The sequence below is a fragment of the Camelina sativa genome, chromosome 4, assembly GCF_000633955.1.
Source record: "Camelina sativa cultivar DH55 chromosome 4, Cs, whole genome shotgun sequence".
Lineage (NCBI taxonomy): Eukaryota > Viridiplantae > Streptophyta > Magnoliopsida > Brassicales > Brassicaceae > Camelina > Camelina sativa.
The window spans coordinates 21,004,986-21,022,496 of record NC_025688.1 but is presented as its reverse complement, the minus strand read 5'-3'; the positions used below and the strand labels follow the sequence as shown (position 1 = coordinate 21,022,496).

General features: G+C 35.3%; 2 protein-coding genes and 1 pseudogene across 2 annotated transcripts; 2 read left to right on the top strand and 1 right to left on the bottom strand.

The window, feature by feature from the left end:
- LOC104784116 lies at positions 10,104 to 11,895 on the bottom strand. The gene is made up of 4 exons (XM_010509182.1): positions 11,712 to 11,895; positions 11,303 to 11,577; positions 10,316 to 11,213; positions 10,104 to 10,150 (listed from the first exon to the last, which is right to left on the bottom strand). Exons 1-4 carry the CDS (start codon positions 11,893 to 11,895, stop codon positions 10,104 to 10,106), a joined length of 1,404 nt encoding a protein of 467 aa, XP_010507484.1.
- LOC104781552 (pentatricopeptide repeat-containing protein At3g56550-like) lies at positions 12,342 to 14,926 on the top strand. Its single transcript, XM_019244822.1, has 3 exons — positions 12,342 to 14,149; positions 14,332 to 14,400; positions 14,651 to 14,926. Exon 1 carries the CDS (start codon positions 12,366 to 12,368, stop codon positions 14,013 to 14,015), a length of 1,650 nt encoding a protein of 549 aa, XP_019100367.1. The 5' UTR covers positions 12,342 to 12,365; the 3' UTR covers positions 14,016 to 14,149; positions 14,332 to 14,400; positions 14,651 to 14,926.
- On the top strand, positions 15,205 to 16,496 carry LOC104784115 (annotated as a pseudogene).

Here is a 17,511-nt window from a genome sequence, read left to right as displayed (position 1 = left end):
GAAAATCCCCTTCCATCTTTTTTTTTTGGGGGCAAATTTGATATTAAATAAAGGGAACCTATAAGTAATTTGGTTAGAAAAACTTCTGATAATTGATATATTTGTAAACTTGTAGTTAGGTTAGAAATTTCTTACATCCAACTTGATATAAAGAAAATTATTTAAAGAGTTTTACATACATCCAACTTTGAAGACAAGTTATTAATTTAGTGGAGAGAATATAATAAGCATAATGTGTAATATATATATATATGTATATATATATATATATATATATATATTTCCTAAAACAAAAGTATCTTGATCATAAATACATTACCAACAATAAAAAATCCCACACGATGCATGGGTAAAATGAACGTAATAAAATATGTTTAGTTATTTTAAAATACATTCAATAATAATTAGCATTAATATTATTACAAAATTTAAAAATTGTGATGAATGGGTAAAATGAATGTAATAAAATATGTTTAGTTATTTTAAAATACATTCAATAATAATTAGCATTAATATTGTTACAAAAATTAAAAATTGTGATGCATGGGTAAAATGAACGTAATAAAATATGTTTAGTTATTTTAAAATACATTCAATAATAACTAACATTAATATTGTTACAAAATTTAAAAATTGCGATGCATGGGTAAAATGAACGTAATAAAATATGTTTAGTTATTTTATAAAACATTCAATAATAATTAACATTAATATTGTTACAAAATTTAAAAATTTATGTGAGAGAATATGATGTTTGACAAATAATTTTTCTTGTTATTTATAGAAAAATATGTGGTATCAATATATCATTTGGAGGATTGTGAGAGGTTTTCAGTTTTTTTCTATGGTTATATTTTAAAGAACAAATATGCCATAAATTTGTTTTTGTGCTTTTTTTATTATTTTTGTAAAACATAAATTGTATGGAATTAACACATTAAAGTGTATTAATATCTTGAAAGTTTTTTTTTATTTTTTTCAAACATCATGGGACTTACATTTTAAAGAATTAATATGCAATAACTTGTCATAATGTTTTTTTTTGTCAACTGTGATAGTTATTATTATTAAAGTAAAACAAAAAAATCATTAGTCTTTAATATCTTGAAATTATTTAAGAATAAAATTGTCTTTTATTTTAAAATTGTCTTTTATTTTAAAATTATAAAACAAATATTTCATTCTTGATTTACTGAAAAATTATTGAAAATTACAATGTTATGGTAATTATATACAATATCGATAAATGATACTTCATAAGTAATATACTTACAAAATATGTTGTCCAATAAAACATATATTATATTCCAATTATTACATTAAAGTGTATTAAAATGATGAGTGTTAGTTTTTTTTACATCAATAAGTTTTTGTTTTCTGGCAAACATTATGGGAATTACATTATAAAGAATTGATACATATACAATAAATTGTGATTATGATTATAATAAAGGAAAAATAAATATCATATTGTTTTATATCTTGAAATTATTTTTGATTATGATTAAAATTAAAGGAAAATAAAATATCATATTTTTAAAAATCTTGAAATTATTTAGAAAAATGATTTTATCTTCTGGCACAAAAATTGTAAACCAAATATAATATTTTTTGTCAGCAAATAAATATTATAATATTTTCATATTTTTTACATATTGAAATTATTTTAAATAAAACTACCATAACTATGATTTTTCAAAAACTAGAATATTAATGATTTATTCTTTAATTATCGGCAAATTATTATTTGAAGAACTATAATGTTATGGTAAGTGTATAAAATATTTATCAATGAAATATATATTTATATAATAACTAAAAGGACATTGCTAAAATGTTAAGATATTTTTAGGATATTTTCTTATGTATATAATCTGGAGAGGAATGAGTGCCACTTGTGAGCTTTTTAAAGTATGAGTTTGAAAAAACTTTAATTATTATAGAAAAACAAATAAATACTTTAAGATAATGTTAGTTGAATACAAAAAATTATAGAATTTACAAACTTATGTGATGTTTGAGATATGAGGGTTATTGAGATGTGTGTCTTTCTTTTTATAGGAATATTTGGAGTTAGAAGCCTATTATAAATTAATTTATAATTGGGTAGTTAATGCACTAATCCTTATATCAATTTATATCTATAAGAAGTTACATAAGCTATATGAGAGTTACAAAATGCAATAAATTCATAATAATATATTTTAATATTTTTTTTTTTGACAACTATTGTAATATTTATTAAATGTTAACATATAACAGAAGTAAATAATTTCAGTTAAATGAAATTTAGTACCTTAAAGATGGATATGATTATTAATATGAGAGTTACAAAAGATGTGATAGAATATAAAATTTACTATAATATGTAAGAAGATGCACCAAAAAATAAATTTATTAGTTGCTTTGTGTATTAATTTTTAGGTAATATAACTATAAATATATGATAGGAATTTCAACCTAGGCAAATTAATATGAGAGTTACAAAATATATGATAGAATATGAAATTTAATAAAATATGTGAGAAGGTTCATAAATAAGTACATTTATTATTTTTTCAAATATAAATAGTTACTATGACTAGTAATATATGATAGAAATTTCAAGCAAGACACATTATATATATATATATATATATATTGATTTCTTTCTTTAAAAGACATATACTATAGTTATTTCTCTCTAAATATTTATAGTCAAATATATATATATATATATATATAATTTTTTTAATATACGTTAGTTTGTTTTAGTTAGAATCAAATTGAAAAATAATGTAATAATCATATCATGTTAACTATTTCTATTACAGTTAAGAAATAAAAGAGAAAATCATTATATTGGACAATATGCTACAAAAATTAAAGAATAAATTGAACATCTTATAATCAAATTGAAAAATAATGTAATAATCATATCATGTTAATTATTTCTATAAAGTTAAGAAATAAAAGAGAAAATCATTATTTTGGATAATATGCTACATAAAATAAAGAATAAATTGAACATCTTATAATGTATAATATCAAATTATATTTTATCTTAAATATAAATATAAATAATATAATGTATGTCATACAAAGTTAGTTGATTTTTCTTTTTTTTTTCGTCGAAATATTGATGATTGAATAAAGTCATAATACATTTGGTTTTGAAGCCATGTAGGCGGTGAAAAACAACTTGAGTAAAAGTTAGAAGAACTACAACCAAATTTTGCAAGCAAAAGAGCTACATTATTACAACATCTTTTTGTGAAAATAAACTGGATTTCCTGAAACTTCTTGGCCCATTCTTGAATGTCTAGTATGATATTCTTCAGAGATATATCACCATCTTTGTTGTTTAGAATTTTTGTCAGAAGCTCAGAATCTCCTTCAAAACAAACTGAAGTAATTCTTTTTATCCATGTTTGTTGCATTGCCGTTAAAAGCGCATTTGCCTCAGCTTCTAGGGGTGAAGATGTTATCCCAAGAAACATAGCACCCCATCCATTATTTATTCCATTCTTGTATCGTAAAATCCACCCTGCTTTTGCCGTAGAAGAAAAATGATCATATGCTGAATCATAGTTACATTTAAACGCAATTTTAGTAGGACGGATCCATGAAAGATTCGAATTGGAAGGGGGTTGTGATTGATGATGATTTGTTTGTATCTTATGAATATGCCAATCAGTAACATCTCCTTTGGCTCGTAGAAGAACTGTAATTGGTCTGTCTTGTATATAATTGAAAGTAAAATTGTTCCGAGACTTCCAAATGTGCCAAAGTAACCAAAAGGGTAGATGTTTTGTACTTGTCGGGAGATCATATACGTATGTCGAATCCAGGAAAGTGGCAATGAATTCTTCACTAGTGAACGTTGGTGAGAGTAATAATTGAATTGGGATATTTGAAAGATCCCAAATTTCTTTACCTTGTGGACACTGGAAAAGGATGTGATTTATAGTCTCATCTGCTTTGAAACATCTTGGACAAATGGGATCCAAATTCATACCTCGAGTATTTAATCTGGTGATAGATGGGAGAGATTGAGAAAGTATACGCCAGAGAAAATGTTTAATCTTTGGCAAGATCTTCAGTTGCCAAAATTTTGTTTTGAGAAACACTGAACCATGAGGTATTGCTGGTGGTGCTAAATTGTTTCCAGGATGATGCATATTAAGCCAGTATCCAGAACGAATAGAGTATTCACCTGATTTATTATAATGCCAAATAAGTTTGTCATGAGTAATTGTTTTGGCCAAATATATTTTGTGAATCTCTTGATGGTCAGGGATAATGATGTGTTCCGAAAGCTTTTCATGAGACCATATACGGTATGATCCCGTATTTGAAATCAACTGTGTAAAGTTCATATTGTTGCCTTGATGTATGCTTGTTATATGTCTTGGAGGATGTCACGAGCTGTATTTCCATCTTCAATGATGATGAATCTTGAACCTTTTTTGATTAACTCTAAACCTTCCATTATAGAAGCCCAACCATAAGATTGATTGACCCATTTTTTGCATCTAAAATTGAGTTGTCTCTATAGTATCTAGCTTTCATGATTTTTGCAAATAGGCTGTCTGGATAGCGGATTAAACATCATGCTTGTTTGGCAAGTAGAGCATCATTAAACTTTGATAAATTTTTGAATCCTAGGCCACCTTCTTTTTTTGAAAACTGCAATCTCTCCCATGCTATCCATGGTATTTCTCTTTCTGTGTTTCCATTTTTCCCACCAGAATCTTTGTAAAACTGAATCAATTTCTGTTATAACTCCCATATGTATTTTAAAGCATGTCGTTGAATAGATAGGCATTGCTAAAGCTACCGATTTCAACATTATTTCTTTTCCTGCTGACGACAATTTTTTGTGTGTTCCATGATGCATTTCTTTGATTTACGCGGTCAACAATGTAGGAAAACATTTCTGTTTGTTTTCTTCCAAACTGTTATGGGAGCCCCAAATATTTCTCTCCTCCACCGTGATTTGGTATCTCCAAAATCGTTTTTAGTCTGTTCTGAGTTTGGTCGTGGACTCGTGATCCAAAAGTGATTACAGATTTTGATGTGTTGATTTTTTGGCCAGAGTAGTATTCATATACATCAAAAACTTCTTTAATTGCTTTACAATTCCGAGAGTTTGCTTGGCAGAAGAATAAATAATCATCTGCAAATTGTACATGAGTAATGGTAGGGACTCCATTTCCAATCTTAAGTCCACGTATTTCACCAGACTAGACTCTTGTTTTGATCAAATGACTCATGATGTCCGCACAAAGGATGAATAAATACGGTGAGAGTGGATCACCTTGACGTATTCCCCTTTCAGGAATGATCATTCCATGAGGTGTACCATTGATAAGCACATAGTAGCTCACTGATCGAACTATCGCCATTATCCAATGTATCCACTTTTCAGAAAAACCAAACAGATGCATTGTAACTTCTAAAAAGTTCCATTCTACTCTATCATAGGCCTTAGTAACATATGTTTTGATAGCCATATAATTTTGTGATACTCTTTTTCTTTCTTTTAGTGAGTGCATCACCTCATGTGCTATCATAACATTATCTGTTATTAATCTACCTGGAATAAATGCAGCCTGAGTGTCTGATACTATGCTGTCTAGATGAGTCTTAAGGTGATTAACTAAGCATTTTGAGATGATTTTGTACAAAACATTACATAGTGTTATTAGTCGAAAATCAGATAAGTAGTTTGGTGGATCTACTTTTGGTATCATACATATATTAGTATGATTTAAAATTGACTTCAAGTAGGATGTATCAAAGAATCCTTTCCCCTCTTGTATGATGTCTTGACCAATAGTGTTCCAATAGTGTTTGTAAAAACGAGTTGTCATCCCATCGGGTCTGGGTGCCTTATCATCACCTATTGAGGTTAAAGCCTCATATTTCCTCATCGCTGATCTCCTTTGTGAGCTATGCTTTATTCCTGCAGTGATTGTGGGAGGGAAGTCACCAAAATCCAGTGGTGACACTGATATTCTGCTTGTTTTGTAAGCATTTGTGAAGTACTCTTGTGCATGACGCCCTATTTCTTGATCGCCTTGATATATATTTTCCTCTGTATCACGGATAGAGGATATATAATTTTTAGCATATCTTGTTTTTGTACTTGCGTGGAAATATGTTGTGTTTCGATCTCCGTTATTAAGCCATTGATTTATGCTCTTATTCTGCCAATAGTACTATTCATCATGGTAGGCTTTGTTTAACTCAAATTGTAGCCAAGGAATCCTTTGTCTTGTAGTTGTGTTAAGACTCTCCATTGCAGAATTTAAGGCAGACTGGAAATAATCAATTCTCTTTCTAGCATTTATGTTTGCACTGTGCTTACTCTTAGTCATAGCCTTACGACATGCTGATATTTGGTCGCAGATAGTAAAGTAGTTCCTTTGTTTGCACGAATTCCAACCTTCTACGACCACCTCTTCGAAGTTCTCTATTTGAGTTAAACGTTTGAGAAACCTAAAAGGTTTGTGAGGACTGTTTTGTGGTGGTGTTATATTTGTGAGGATTAGCCTATGATCTAAGCCATTAAATTCGAGAAATTCAGCATCCGCTTGGGGAAAACTTGCACCCCATTCTGAGTTTATCATCACCCTGTCCAAACAACATTTGATTGTATAGTTTCTTCTTTCTCCCACCCATGAGAATCTGTCTCCCTTATGTTTTAAGTCCTTCAGATCACAAACAGTTAGCATATGTTTAAAGTTCCTGAAATTTTATTCCTCCCTTTGTGGACCCTCGATCTTTTCATTATTGCTGATTATCTCATTAAGATCACCCGTGAACATCTAAGGTCCTGATCTACTTCCACCTAACTCTTCCAAATATTCTCAGAACTCAGTTCGTCTAGATGGAACCAGGTTGCCATAGACTCCAGACAAATAAAAAAACTTATCTTATTAAAGTTAACATGGACATCAGACAAATAAAAAAGCTTATCTTATTAAAGTTAACATGGACATCAATGATCCGTTGATCCTGATACAGTTTGGTCAACGAAACATTGTTAGTCTACATCATTGTTAAACCTCCACTCCTTCCATGAGGGGGTTCAGTTATTACATTATTAAATCCTAAAACAAAAGCAAAATTACACACAGCAGAACACCTATTTAGAATTTTACAAAGAAATAAAACATTTGGTTTTAAAATACGACATAAGTGTTTTAAACGAAATTGTGTCATCGGTGAACAGATGCCCTGACAGTTCCAGGAGATGACTCTCATGGAGGCATTGGGGGTACCGGGTCTCCCGCACCTCTGTCCAATGCCGTACCACTGCAAGATGCCTCTGACTCCGCTCTTCCTTTCTTGCGGATCTGACTCAGGACCGTCAAATCCTCTGCTTCCTCACATTGTTGAAAGTATCGTTCCATTGCGTCATGGTTCCTCTTTGTACCGTTCCTTGAAGAAGATGCTCTAGGGGTGAAAGAGACTTCAAGTTGGTCGTTATGCATCAGATTTTTGCCCTTGGCATACTTTGTGAAAAGGTAGCGCACTCTCTCGGCCATTAAGTATGTGTCTTCGAAAGCACTTTGAGCTGAATCATCCGACTCTGTAATGATGAATTCTTTGTTTGCAGGCCTGGAATTTCTCCATCCAGTGCAATAGTCTGCAACGTGTTAGTATCAGAAACATGATCATTGTCATCATTACCAGGATTATTGTAGTCATCAGGATCGTAGCCATCATTTCCGCCATTGTCATCATCATTTGGATGGTCTTCAAATTCCATCGGACAAGACTTTTGTCATGCTTCAAAGATCCACATACAGAGCAAAAGTTTCTCAGTCTCTCATATCGGAATTTCAGGATTGTGTTGTCACTGCCTCCAAACTAGCCCCGGGCATTCGGGTTTCCGAACTCGATCGGGTTAGAACCCGTTCGGTTTTTTATACTATCGGGTTGGGTTTGGGTAATTCGGGTATACCCGAACTCAAACAAACCATGAACAAAAAAAAACTAATTTTTATTTTTTAAAAATTTTAAAATACTTGTATATATATAAATATTTAACGTTTCACGTTAAGACAGAAAAACTAAGATGGCAAAATATTTAATGATGCACCCCTAAATGCTCAAGGATCTGGGTTCAAATCCCTTTAGATACATAATTTTACATTTAATTCAGATTAGTTCGAGTGGGCGTTCGGGTTCGGGTAATACCCGAACTACCCAAACCCGATCGGGTATCCGAACCTTAAATGTATTACACCTGATTGGGTTTTACATCCTACCCGAACCTAAACCCGACCCGAAGTAATGGCGTCTCATAATTCCAGTTGACACAAACTCTAACAAATTCCACAAGATTTGCATTTTCATTAAAGTCGATGTCTGCAACATGTCCTATTTGGTCACCAATGTAATTCACCTTGGTAGTGTTGAGAAACTGTATAGAAATACCCCTTATTTGAATCCAAAAAGGGATGATCTTCATTTCCTCATCAGAGATGTTGGGATACCAATGGTGGAGCGTTATCATCCAGTCATTAAACGCCCATGGACCGCGACATAGAACTAGGTTAAGTGCTTCCTCGGTCTGGAAAATGAACAAGGTTTTTCCATCACCGAGAGTAAGTCCACGACAAGCATCTGCAAAACCCCAAATTTGGGGCAACTGACCCACAATTGCTCGGAGGTTTTGTTTCCTTGGATTCACCACTGATACAATTAAAGAGAAACGACTCTCATTAACCGCTTTCCCACATAACTCAGCGGGTAACACGACAGGGGCATCAGAAATTCCCAAGTCGAGGTTATGGAGAGATTTTCGAATGTAGTCACTCATTTTCGAAACTATTATATGTGTTTGTGAAAGTAAGACAGGAGCGAGTGATTAGAAATTGGTGGCAAAGGACTGAAATCCGACAGACTTATATAGTTGTATCCATGGCGGTTTTCGACGACAGTTATCCCACGATAAATACGAGATAAGGAAACTGCTAACAGAAACATGTCGCAGAGAGAAACCGTCAAATCTAAACAACTTATAACTGTTTAAACTTGTCGGAAAAACACTCCAAGTTAGCGAAGGAGAAGGAAATCGGCGATGGCGGTTGACAAACTGGGAATCGCCTTCTTGAACGCCACAAGAGAGAAAAGGCGTCATTCAAACGTCCTCAGTTGAAAAAATATACTTAAAATAATAAAAAGAAAATAATACATATCACAAAAAAATAAAAGTGAAATAACAACTTTTTAGAGCTTGGCAAAAGAAAACTTTACTTTATTACATAAATTGTTACATTATATATATGATAGACTGGTAGGGTAAAGTATGTGGTAACAAGCCAACGATAATTAAACTTTGTCATCATTAATTACAACAAGATAAATGAATACTACTCCGTCAACACAAGAACAAAAACGTGGTAAGAAGCAATCAAGCTTTCTCCATTTAATGAACTGTCAGCAATTTTCCATCCTCCACAACCAGAAACGCGAAGTGTTGATGACTCCTCCGGCGAATGCTCTTTCAAATCTGATACGTTGTCACGAGTGTCGTCGATCAATACCGGTTTACTAGAAGAGGTGGTAAAGGAAGGAATGAAAGAAAGAAAATATTAACAGTTGATCTCAAAACCACTATCTTTTTTTTTGGTGTGAAATCTCAAAACCCTTATCTAATGGAGTGATTTAATAATTTGTGTGTTTTAACTTTTCCATATATATATATATCTATGAAATATTGCCCACCATTGTAATTTTAATTTTTTTTAAAATAAGAATAAAGATGTGATTGTCTCTATCGTTAAAATCTGCATCTTAAAACAAAATTTATTTATTTGAGTTGATTGGCTTAACAACAGATCTCCTATAAATATTTCACCAAAGTTCAAACCCCTAGTTAGAGTTTAACATTATACATCAATAGTATCGATTGTTTTGAATACAACAAATATTTGTGTTAAAATGTGGAAACCTCATATTTATTGATCAATTCTACGCTAGTTCTTATTTAAAAAGCATAAACGACGACACAAAGACTTTAACGAGTTCGGGTCTCCATTAATGTGGAAACCCTACATCTGGCCGGGGATTTATACCCCGGGAAATCCACTATATATTATGTATTTTCATACATTGTGTTGAGGTCCACACAAGTAGTGGCCTTTGTCCATATCTGCCAATAATTCATCAATGTCACAGAACTCGGCGGGATTCCGCAGATACGGAAAGTCATAGTCCTCGTTTGTCATCAAATTCCCGGATGTTGAATCGTCTTGACCTTGAGGAGGAGGAGGAATCGGTGTACTTTGCTCTTGTTGTTGCTGCTGAGTATCGACACCATCTTCTTCTTCTTCATTACTGAATAATGCATCAACGTCAAAGAACTTGTCCTCGTCAGACATATCAAGCAAGTCTTCCTGGGTGCTGTTGTCGTTGCTCAAGCGAGTCATGGCCATCTTGGATCTTGAATCTTCATAACCTTGCGGAGGAGGAGGAGGAGGCAGACTCAGCTCTTGTTCTTCATGTTGAGTAACGCCAACATTTTCTTCTTCTAGCGTTGTTGTTGTCATGAGAAACTGGTGTTGTACATAAGCAAAATCATAATAAGGCTGCAGTTGGTGACCTTGAGGAGGAGGAGGAGGGAGAATCGGTGCACTTTGCTCTTGCTGTTTCTGCTCAGTTACGACACCATGACCTTCCTCATAGTTTAATAATTCATTGATGGGGTTAAAGAACCCGTCTTCTTGGGTCATCACCATCCCGGATCTTGAATCTTGACCCTGCGGAGAAGGAGCAGGAGCAAGACTCGGCTGCTGTTGTTGCTTATCTCCCTCTAGCATTCTTATAAATTGCTGATATGCAGAATCATAATGAGGCTGCAGTTGGTGTGAATCTGGCCGGGCTGCCCAAAACTGCCTTTGATGCGTCCGGTAAGAAGCTAGCGGGCCTGGCCAAAACTGCTGCTGCTGCTGTTGTTGATACGCCAAATCACGAGGCTGCGGTTGGTAAGAATCCAGCGGGGCTGGCTGAAACAGATGTTGTTGTTGATACGCAATATCATGATGAGGCTGCGGTTGATAAGAATCCAAAGGGGCATGCGGTTGATGATACTCGACAGTAGGAGGTTGCACTTGCTGCTGCACAACCTTCCTCTGCTTCTTATTCTCTTCTTCCTCTGCTTTCTTCTGCTTATTTATTGCTTGTGTGCTCTGATAGATCTTGCACATAGAATAGTCCTACACGCATGCACCAACCAAAATAAAACTCACAATAAAATAACATCAAACTTAATATATAACTTGGGAATCAAGAAACGCATACATACCTTTACGTCATCATCAGCAGAAGGCGGACACTGATCAATCCAGTATTCATGCATCAACCAACTAGTTTTTACGCCATTAGGTTGTTTCCCAACGTAGTATGATAGTGCGGTTTTGTAACCAACGAGGCCTTGCCCAGCGTCAATCTTCTTGGAAGCAACTGTTGCGTGCCAGTATCCGCCTTTGGCGTCACGTTTCTGCCTTTTGCCATCTTTACCCGTCTTGTTCCTCTTCGATTTAAAGAACCATTCTGTATCATTAGCCTTCTTGAAGTTCACTACATATATATTTCCATAACAAAATACAAGTAAGCGATTGCATGCACAAAGAGAAAGAAGAGATAAAGGTTGATAAAAATAAACCTAAATAACTAAGAATCAATAAAAAATTTTCTACAAGAAGGAGACAAACCTGAAAGTTCTTCAGGATTGGACTCGTAAATGTTCACGAGATGTATAGAGAGGGTGGCCAATAAGTCTCTGTTTTCGCCCAAGTAGTCTTCTTTCCGTCCAAGTAACGAGATGACCTCCAAGTCCTTTGGTCTATAGTTGACACCTGGTGGAAAGCAAGGTCTCGTCGAAGGAGAAGAAGACATGTGATGATCATCATCAGCTGAAGAAGAAGGAATCCCTGACGGTTCCGGTTCCGGTTCTGGCAAGGATCTTTCTTTACGCTTGTTTCTTCCAGGCATCGACATCATCGAGTAGCTTTAGACAATCAGATAGCAAAGTATCAAAGTAGGTAATATGATTCGTAAGAGCTTCAACGTAGGTTAATTTATGATATATGCATGTATCTTTTATTTATATGGATTGTAATAAGCCGGTGGCCATATATGAATTTTACCAAAATTTTGTAAAGATATACAATATGTATTTGGATTCGAAATAGATTAGATTTAGATATGTTTTGAGACTTAGTTGATATTATCTTCGTTCATCAATATATATTTAACAAATTTTATAGTAGTTGTTATTCATCAAAGTATATATATTTTAAAACTTTCGAGTTTAACGTATATATATATATTTTTTTGCGGGAGATAGAGAGAGAGAGAGAAAGAGGATGAGCGAGAAAGCGAAAGTGATAGTGAGAATGCTACAAGGTTGCAACAGCATGAACAAGCTCCGTAAGATCCATTCTCATGTCATCGTCAATGGTCTCCAACACCATCCTTCCATCTTTGACAATCTCCTCCGCTTCTGCGCCGTCTCCGTCACCGGTTCTTTGTCTTACGCTCTGCTTCTCTTCGACCGTTTCAATTCTTCTGATCCATCGACTTCGGCTTGGAACTCCCTTATCCGTGGCTTCTCAATTTCCTCTTCTCCTCACTATTCGCTTCTCTTCTACAATCGAATGCTTCACTCCTCTGTTTCACGCCCCGATATCTTCACTTTCAGTTTTGCTCTCAAAGCCTGTGAGAGGCTACGCTCGATCCCGAAATGTTTGGAGCTTCACTGTTCGATTATTCGATCTGGGTTTCATGCTCATGCCTTTGTTTCCACCGGCCTCGTTCGTTGTTACTCTGCGAATGCGAGTCTTGATACTGCATCCAAAGTGTTCGACGAAATGCCTCTTAGAGATTTGGTTTCTTGGAACGCTATGATCTCTTGCTTTTCTCATGCTGGTTTGCATCATCAGGCGTTGGGTATGTACAAGCGAATGGTAAATGAAGGTGTGTGCCTCGACGCTTACTCGCTAGTTGCTTTGTTATCTTCTTGTGCTCACGTTAGTGCTTTGAATATGGGAGTTATGCTACACAGGATCGCCTGTGACATTCGATGTGAGAGTAGTGTCTTTGTGAGTAATGCTCTTATCGATATGTATGCAAAATGTGGTAGCCTTGAAAATGCTGTTGGTGTTTTTAATGGTATGCACAAGAGAGATGTCTTGACCTGGAACTCAATGATTATCGGGTATGGAGTTCATGGGTATGGCGTAGAGGCTATATCTTTTTTTAGAAAGATGGTTGCTTCTGGGGTTAGACCCAATGCCATTACATTCCTTGGGTTGTTGCTAGGTTGCAGTCATCAAGGTCTAGTTAACGAAGGAGTTGAGTATTTTGAAATCATGAGTTCACAGTTCCATGTGATCCCGAATATTAAACACTATGGATGCATGGTGGATCTCCATGGACGAGCAGGTCAGCTAGCAAAGGCCCTCGAGATGATACACGCGTCTTCCTGCCATGAAGATCCTGTATTATGGAGAACCTTGCTTGGCTCTTGCAAAATTCACAGTAATTTGGAATTAGGAGAAGTGGCCATGAAGAAATTGGTGCAGCTCAAGGCTTTCAATGCAGGGGATTATGTGCTTATGACTTCCATATATTCTGCAGCGAATGATGCGCAAGGTTTTGCTAGTATGCGAAAACTAATAAGACGTCATGATTTACGGACAGTTCCAGGCTGGAGCTGGATTGAGATTGGCGATCAAGTTCACAAATTTGTTGTTGATGACAAAATGCATCCAGAGTCTGCACTTATTTACTCAGAACTCAGAGAAGTAACCCATCGTGCCATTTTAGCTGGTTACAAGCCAGAGGACTCGAACAGAACTGCTCCTACTCTCTCTGATCGGTGTTTAGGATCTGCAGATACATTTCACAGTGAAAAATTGGCTATTGCATATGGATTGATGAGAACTCCTGCAGGAACAACTCTCCGGATCACAAAGAATCTGAGAGTTTGCAGAGATTGCCATTCTTTTACATAATGTGTATCAAAAGCTTTCGGTCGGAAAATTATTGTAAGGGATAGAGTTCGATTTCATCACTTTGCAGGAGCTGTTTGTTCTTGCAACGAGTACTGGTGACAACAATCAACAATATTCCCATTCAGTCTAAAAAGGTTTGACATTAGCTTGTTTTACTCTATCAACGTTAGATTCATGTGCCTTATGCTAATTGATAGTTATTCACATGTTTTACTCTCTTGGTGTTTTGTGAAATAAGTTTGCTGATAATATGAGGGTTTTGCAATTTGTTCTATTTTCTGATTCGATGTCAACATGAACTCCGTTTCTTTTACAGAATTATCACCACAAGATTCCTTCAACTGAAAAGTGAGAGAGACAGGAGATGAGACAATCATTGCCACAGGTAACACACTGCTAATACGTTTCACTTGTGTTATCTTGTAGTGAGGGAATCCCAGCTTGTTGTTTTTTGGCTGCTTATGATGTTGGAACTTTTGGGTCTGATAGATTAAAATTGTGGAGCCAGGTTTCTCTGTATAGATGGGTCAGACAGTCTGACAATGGTTTACCTTGATTTACAGATAGTCATTCTGATTTGAGGTCTGTAGCCCTCTAGTTATTTGTTTCTTTGACCATTATTTTGTGATTGGCAGTGGTCGTGATTATGTCCTGGAACAAGAATATAACAAAGACACGGAAATCTCTGGGGAGGAACCAAAGAAATGAAGCATCCAACCCCAATGAACTTGCAGAAGATGTGAGACTTGAGAGCATTCTTTGGGATTGCAACACTTGAAGAGAAGAACCGAAGCTAGTACCAGTGATGGAGAGCTTATAAAACCGGGGGCTTTGTTGATGTAGCCACGAGTGAGAATCAACTAAACTGGTTTGCTGACAGTTTGTAAGTGGTTTTGGCTAAAGATAAAAAACAGAGAGAAAACAGAGCTGTAATACATGAAATTTGTCTCTTTACAAATCTCAATTTCGAAACAAAGTCTAAAATTTAATCTATATTTGATTTGAAATAAATTAAAAAATCATTATATTCACATATCCAAAATATTAGTGATGATGACTGGTAAAACTACATTGCCCTCGCATAGGAGCATTGTGAGAATTAATATAAATAGAGGTTAAAAAATGATCATTATGTTGTTACTTGTGCAAAACGATTAAGATTCGAAATCTCTCAAACGAACCAGCTCCGATGGCGATTCCACCAAGAAACAAGTGCAAAGCAAGATCCTCGCCGGAACGGCAAACCCAACCGCCGGAATGGCAAACGCAACAACCGCCACCAAAACAGAACCGCGACAATCCTTCTTCATCGTCTTCGATCGTTGATAACTACTCTTCTCCGTCGACGAAACCGTTCAATTTCCCGCCAGGTTATCAGTTTGTACCAACCGACCAAGAACTCATCTTGCATTACCTGAAACCCTTCTTGCAAAACAACAAAAACTCATGGCTCCTCAACGCTCCCATTCATCACGTGAACATCTACGAGTCAAATCCACAAGAGCTTTCAGGTTCGTCTTCGTCGATTCTTTTCTTTAAAATATTGTTTTTGTATGTGAATGGCTCTGTTCTTTAATCTTTTGATTCGAAACAGAGAAATTCGAGAAGGGTAATGAGAAAGAATGGTTCTTTATATCGGAGAGAACCAAGCAAGGTAGAAGTCTAAAAAGGCAGAAACGTGGTGCCAATGGAGGATACTAACGCAACAGTAGCTGCTAAGAAGATTAATGCTGGGAAAGGCATAGTCGGCTACAAGAAAGTACTAGAGTACTACGTTGGTGAACGACCAAACGGCGTGAAAACGTGTTGGTTAATGCATGAATACTCGTCTGAGTCTTCTTCTGTTGATAACGAGAAGGTATGTCTCTGTTTCTTGGGCTCCAAGCTATTAAGATTGTGATGTTTTGGATTTTTTTTTCAGTTTTGGGTTGGTGTGTGTAGGTCGATCATGCTTTGTGCAAGATTTATCTGAGTTCAAAGGGAGCAAAGAAGAAGAAAGCAGATCAGGAAGAAGAGAATGAGAAGCTAAAGAAAGAAGAAGAGGCGGTTGAACATCTGGATTTGCATCAACCGGACCAATCGCAGCCTCATGGTATGGTGTATCACCAGCCACAGTACTGTTTACTTGACATGATCGATGCATGGCTAAAAACTGTGGAGGAACAACATGGTGTGAGTGTCGATACTCAGCAGCAACAACAAGAGCAATGTACACCGATTCTTCCTCATGATATGGTGTATCAACAGCCACAGTAATGTTTACTTCCAGCAGAGCATCAGAAGCCGCAGACGCAGCCTTTTCCTTATAACTTTCCTGAGTTGATCAGCTTTGAGCAGGAACCAGTGATCCCAGAGGATTTTGAACATTTCTTCGCTGATTTCATTAAGCCACATTCACTGAACGGAGATGAGGATTCCAGTAGTTATGGTTTATTTGAAGGCTTCGACACAGAAGGAGTGATAAAAGATTGCACTAATTGACCTCAGCCTGCTCATACTTTTGCATTTTGGTCAATATCAGAGGACAGAGATAAGATTTTTCCATGTGTTTTTTTAGTTGTTAATAGCTCTGTTTCCTTAAAAGGGCAATGTTCTCCAAAACCAGAGACATAATTCTCGTTGCTTTTAATGTCTTGATATAACACACTTAATACACAATTTTTTCAACATCTTCTTATATCAAAACTTACACTTGACACATAATTAAAGATATATAGATATAAAACCGTACTGATGGCTTCTTCTTCTCCTAAAATTTTGCTTTCCTCTGAAAGCCTAAATGTTTGAATCAAGATTCCGATCCGTATTTACCAGGTTCTTTTAAGTCTGATGTTGCAGAAGATTCATTTAGCTCATTTCGCAAAACAAAACACCGATCATAGAGTAAAACATGCATGCGAATAACTATCCATTAGCGTAAGGCACACGAATCTAACACCGATAGAGAGTAAACCAAGCTAATGAGAAAACCTTTTTTTAGGCTTGACTGAGAATATTGTTGTCACCAGTACTCGTTGCAAAAACAAAAAGCAGCTGCATGCAAAACTCTATCATCCCTTATTACAGTAATTTGCCGACTGAAAGCTTTCGATACACATTTTGGTAAACGAATGTCAACCTCTGCAAATTAACACTCAGATTATTTACAGCAATTCATATGAAATAGCAACTTTTTCACTGTTAAATGTATCTGGATATCATAAACACAGATCTGCAGAGAGACTGAGAGAGTATGAGCTGTTCTGTTCGAGTGCTCTGGATTGTAACCATCAAGAATGGCAAAGTGGATTAATTACTTATCTGAGTTCTGAGTAAATAAGTAAATAATTACTTATCTGATGCTTTTTGTCATCAACGACAAATTTTTGAATTTGATCACCAATCTCTCAATCCAGCTCCAGCCTGGAACTGTCAACCTAGCTAGCTAGGGTGAAGGTTTGAACAGAATAAATCAACTTATAATGAGATATCATAGCGCAAACCTTAGCTCTTCACC

Excerpts from the sequence above, each read along its gene's own strand:
- LOC104784116 (XM_010509182.1), bottom strand. The coding sequence starts at position 11,895 with ATGTCTTCTTCTCCTTCGACGAGACCTTGCTTTCCACCAGGTGTCAAC. Across the intron at positions 11,578-11,711 it reads CAATCCTGAAGAACTTTCAG|TGAACTTCAAGAAGGCTAAT; the intron begins GTTTGTCTCCTT and ends ATATATATGTAG. Across the intron at positions 11,214-11,302 it reads CTGCTGATGATGACGTAAAG|GACTATTCTATGTGCAAGAT; the intron begins GTATGTATGCGT and ends GCATGCGTGTAG.
- LOC104781552 (XM_019244822.1), top strand. The coding sequence starts at position 12,366 with ATGAGCGAGAAAGCGAAAGTGATAGTGAGAATGCTACAAGGTTGCAAC.